This window comes from Lactuca sativa, chromosome 1 (assembly GCF_002870075.4).
Source record: "Lactuca sativa cultivar Salinas chromosome 1, Lsat_Salinas_v11, whole genome shotgun sequence".
In the NCBI taxonomy this organism is placed as follows: Eukaryota; Viridiplantae; Streptophyta; class Magnoliopsida; order Asterales; family Asteraceae; genus Lactuca; species Lactuca sativa.
This window is the reverse complement of record NC_056623.2, coordinates 21,306,642-21,311,561: the sequence shown is the minus strand read 5'-3', so window position 1 is coordinate 21,311,561 and position 4,920 is coordinate 21,306,642. Positions and strand designations below refer to the sequence as shown.

Below are 4,920 nucleotides of genomic sequence, written 5' to 3'. Positions count from 1 at the left end.
GAAAATTTGTTGCGAAATTTGCTAAAGAAATGCAATGAAACTTGAATTGCGCACAATGAAATAAACATCATATATTAAAGTTGATACAGAACTATAATCATGTAAAAGTATATTCTGCTACAAGAAATATAGCTACGGAATTTCATTGATAAATTTCTTAGTAGATTCCATATTATTTAGGTTTAGCTATAGAATTTTAGTTTTTTAGTATGAAATTTTTCTATAGCCAAATTGAATTTTTTGTTGTAGTGAATATGAACAAATACATAAACAACATTTAACACGAGAACAATAGATGATGTGAAGGACTGAGACTGAATGATCCATCTACGTCTTGCAAACTTTATTGTACAATTCTTCATACATTTTCTTATTCCTATTAAGTTAATTTTGAAAACATGATATTCGAAACTGTTGTCACATTGTGGTCCCGAGTCTATCATAAAGTAATGAAGAAGACTTTTTGATAAATTATGAATTATGATGTTGTTGTATTATTTAATTTAATTATTGGTGGTTTGTAAATTTATTTCTTGTTGTTAAAGAAAAATAAGTTCCTTTAATTCCAAGACAAACAGAGGACACAATTGTGATCAACCTTTTTTTATGAAAGAAATAACCAAATTAGTATACTTGAATCTTCTTTCCGAACGGCAATCATCGATGATTGTAGCATATCTTCGAAATAGATCATCCATCATGTCAGTCCCAAGATGGAAATGACTTTCCAACATTGGCTCCACCACTGCTCGAATAGTCTTAGCCACACGATGGCCAGTTGACTCCTTAAGGGTTCTCGAGTCACTAACATCCCATTCAATCTCAAACGCTTTAACACCACACACTACAAATGATCCTTCTTTGTCGACCTCACGTTCCACTTCTTTCGCGCTAGGTGCATAGTAAGGAGCATTGAAGGAATCTATCATCTCCTTTTCAACAAGTCCCTACAACAATATATACACATACCAACTTTTTAGTATAACATAAAAACCTAAGATCCTGGTGTGCATGCATGCCACTACTAGAATTCTTGGCATTAGATACAGACTGAAATAGGAATTAGGGACTGAATGATAGAAAATTAACAACGTATCTAATTCCGTTGCAATTCTTTCAATAAAATCATGTCTTAATCTGTTTCTAATCGTCCAATTTTGCTACAATTGAACATGTGGTTGATGCATCAATTTCTAGTAGCGTGATTAAGAGAGAGAAATGTACATACATCGGAGGCTAAGCTCATTAAAGCACGGGCTAGAAGTTCCCATTGGTAGCAAGCCTCCTCTGCAAAAGGGTCAGGAGACATCCGACCCATGAACGACAAAACCATTCGTCCCTTGATATTCATTTCTTTGGCACGCGATCTCAAGAACAACGAGAAATCTTCGTGAAACTGTTGTTGGTATGCTTCTATGACACTCGCGGAGCTACTCTTGGATATGTATATCTTCTCTTTATTCAAATGGGTTCCAGAACTAGCTCCTAAACTTGCTGGTACCTAATCAAATTAATTTCGGAGTCTTTACATATATTACGAATCTAATTAATGGACAAAATGAAGAACATCACTGTTTCGTCGGTTTCTCTATTTTACTAAGGAATTTTTTTTTTCATTCATGTTAATGTAATAAAGTAATTCTAATTACTTTTAAAGAAACTGTTATTTTTCTCTATTATCCGATAATTTAAACATATAAAAAACAAACATTTATCATCTATCGCTTTACCCAATAACTTTTTCTTAAGAAACTAAAAAACGATGATATTAATAATCATAATAATACTTATAGTTATCATAGTAGTAACAAATAAGAAATCATAACAGTTATTATATCCATAACTATAACAACACTAACAATAATGATGAGAGTTGTAGCTAGTATAATTATCGTTTTGTTCAAGTATAATGATTAATTTTACTAATAGAGTTAAGTAATTAAATTGATAAAGTTGTAATTAGCATATGATTTTGTTTTCCTGTATTTTATCGATATTAGTAGCCCGAAGGAAATAGTATTTTCGAATGATAAAATTAATTTAATAGTATAATCAAGTTGAAATACTTAATAATTAAATAATAATTAAATAGATAGTGCGAACATTCCTACATCTTGATTTGTATTAATCGTACGTTATGTATTATGAGTGTATATAGTACTATGTGGTTCCCATGCAAAGTAGTTGTGGATGAGTGGTCCAATAATAAATGTCCCCTAAATCCTAATCATACGATTTCTGAGTACTACTGTTTTGTCTCTCGACATCGTATACTTCTGTTTGGTCTCTCATCGTATACTTCTGTTTGGTCTATTAGAATATGTACGTTTCTATACCATGACCTAGCTACTTAGTAATATATTCTTTCTATGTAACAAACCTTACTCGATGATCAAAGTTTGCATTGTTAAATTAAGACCAAACCTGAGAGAGCCAGTGGAGGCTCGACGAAGAATGGACAAAGTGAAGACTCCGGACAGGAAACAACCTGCCGTAAAACGAACCAGGCACACCCCAAACGTAACAGCCTTCATGAATACCATAATCATCCTTCAGTTTCTTGTAAAGCTCTGGCAATAACTCAAACACATGGTTGAAGTCATTGCCAGGGAGATCGTTCAGCAACACCTTTAGTTCAGGTAAAGATCGACCCATCTGATGGCAAGTAGCATCCACCGCATGGATCATCTGAGAGACCACGGTCAAGGAGTTGGGTCCAGATGAGCACCCTAGGTCCGCAAACCCCATGCTCTCCGGCTGTATCTCCCTCAAGATATTAACAATGGCGGCTTCCACCATTAAATTAGCAACTGATATTATCTTCTTCTGCGATCATTTCTTCATGTAAATTGTAGGTACAGCATAAATTCATGAAAAGATTTTGATTACTAATTATGTAGGGTTAGCTACTTACCTGAACCACCGAGTTATTGGCGTAACTGGTCTCTCCTTCTCCTTTGTTCATGTGAAGAATTTGCATGATTTGTTTGTTATTATTTTGAATGGGAGCAGAAAGAATAAAGCTAAAGTTGATGAAGCACCTGCCGGAATGTTGGGTATATATAGACCTAGATGCCAAGGAACTTGTGGTGCTCCGTGTTGTTTTAAATTTGTGACCATACAACACTCCTAAACTTGAGACCGACTTTATGCATGTTACAAATTAATTAAGTCGTGACAAATGCATGTGACATCAATAGCAACATTACGATTTTGTTTTCCCACTACAAGAATAATCGGTAATAGCAGCGACACCTTTAGCAAGCGGCGACGGGGACTTTTAGCAGCGACAAAAACAAACGTGTTTTTTGTCGCCGCTAAAAGACCCAGTCGCCGCTAAAGACGTCGCTGCTAAAGACTTGTTTTGACGATCCGCATCATTTCAATCTCATCCGTCGATTTAAGAAATGATTCTACGACTAGGATGACATAAGAAATCCCGCGTTGTTTCCCTTCGGTGTGTCGCCGCTAAAGAGTGTGTGTCGCCGCTAAAGGCTTGTTTTGGCGACCCGCGTCATTTCAATTTCATCCGTCGATTTAAGAGATGATCCAATGACATAGAAAACCCCATGTTGTTTTCCCTCCCATGTGTTGCCGCCAATGAGTATGTGTCGTCGCTAAAGGGCGTCGACAATAAAACCTCTCTCTGCTCTATTTTTCCGTGTTCTCCCTTCTTGCTCACCATTGTTGCCGACCTCATCGGAATTTCACAAAGAACTTCGCAATTCCACCCATTTTTGCTCCATTTTCTCCTTATCCTTTTCCTTTTCACTTCTCCTTACTAATTTCTAGCATTGATGTGTATTTATATGTGTATTTTGTGTTTGTAGATATGGATGTGTATTTGTATGTATATGCGTATTTTGAATGTATTTTATGTATGTATATGTTTTTTTTTGTATGTACAATCCTATGTATATATGTATTTTTATGTATATATATGTGTATTATGTATGTGTATGTATTTTCGTATGTATATGTGTATTATGTATGTGTATGTATTTTCATATGTATATGTGAATTTTGTATGTGTATTATGTATGTATATGTGTATTTTGTATGAATAGAAATACATATTAATAGCAGCGACGAATTTAGTGGCGACGGAGAGCATTAGCGGTGACGCAACTTTAGCGGCAACAAATGGAGCATCAGTGGCGATCAATGGAGTATCAGCGACCACCCTTTAGTGGCGACATGTTGGAACTTTAGCGGCGACGTCTGTCACTGGTAATACTCTTATTTCTTGTAGTGTCCTACACTAAAACAAATATATAGCTCATTATTTTGGTTTCCAGCTAAGCATGATCCATGATGTATACGAAAGGACTTCTAGCCCAAGGCACAAATAATGGAAAATGACTGTCGATGATAACTAACTGTTGCGTTTGTTCTTATTTGGCCATTTTTCTTTTTTTTGTACTTAATATATCATCGAACTTGTTGTTTGTGTTCACCATAACTCTTTTATGACCTGTGATAGTCAGTCAAAGGGTTTTGGTGAACACAAACAACAAGTTCGATGGTATATTGAATACAAAAAAAAGGAAATTAAAGTGACCAAATGAGAACAAATGCAACAATTGGTTACCCTCCTGATTCATTTTTCCTTTTACTTATTTACAGCAAATCTCACGTCATCTCCTGCTAATATTAATGATTTTATGAGATTCATTATTGCTTCTCTTCAAAACATAACCTACAAAAGAATATTATTCATACATGTACAACTTTGTAATGCACTTGAATATTTATTAGGGGAATCTTGACTAAGAAGGTACATTTCATGACTACATTTACATTTCCAATAAAATGATTTATCGTATCATGGATTCTAGACAAGTTTACAAACTAGTCGAATCACAAGTGCTGTGATTTTTTACTTTACTTAGCTTTAAGATCGAATTTGTGGGACAAAAT

At 34.8% G+C, this 4,920-nt stretch overlaps 1 protein-coding gene across 1 annotated transcript; it reads right to left on the bottom strand.

Moving 5' to 3' along the window:
• Positions 1–296: 296 nt before the first annotated feature.
• On the bottom strand, positions 297–3,066 carry LOC111915766 (probable jasmonic acid carboxyl methyltransferase 2). Its single transcript, XM_023911422.3, has 4 exons — positions 2,915–3,066; positions 2,425–2,826; positions 1,229–1,501; positions 297–947 (listed from the first exon to the last, which is right to left on the bottom strand). The coding sequence occupies exons 1-4, from the start codon at positions 2,978–2,980 to the stop codon at positions 594–596; spliced, it is 1,095 nt and encodes a 364-aa protein (XP_023767190.1). The 5' UTR covers positions 2,981–3,066; the 3' UTR covers positions 297–593.
• Between the last annotated feature and the right edge of the window lie 1,854 nt (positions 3,067–4,920).

Excerpts from the sequence above, each read along its gene's own strand:
- LOC111915766 (XM_023911422.3), bottom strand. The coding sequence starts at position 2,980 with ATGCAAATTCTTCACATGAACAAAGGAGAAGGAGAGACCAGTTACGCC. Across the intron at positions 2,827-2,914 it reads CCAATAACTCGGTGGTTCAG|AAGAAGATAATATCAGTTGC; the intron begins GTAAGTAGCTAA and ends AAATGATCGCAG. Across the intron at positions 1,502-2,424 it reads GCCTCCACTGGCTCTCTCAG|GTACCAGCAAGTTTAGGAGC; the intron begins GTTTGGTCTTAA and ends TAATTTGATTAG.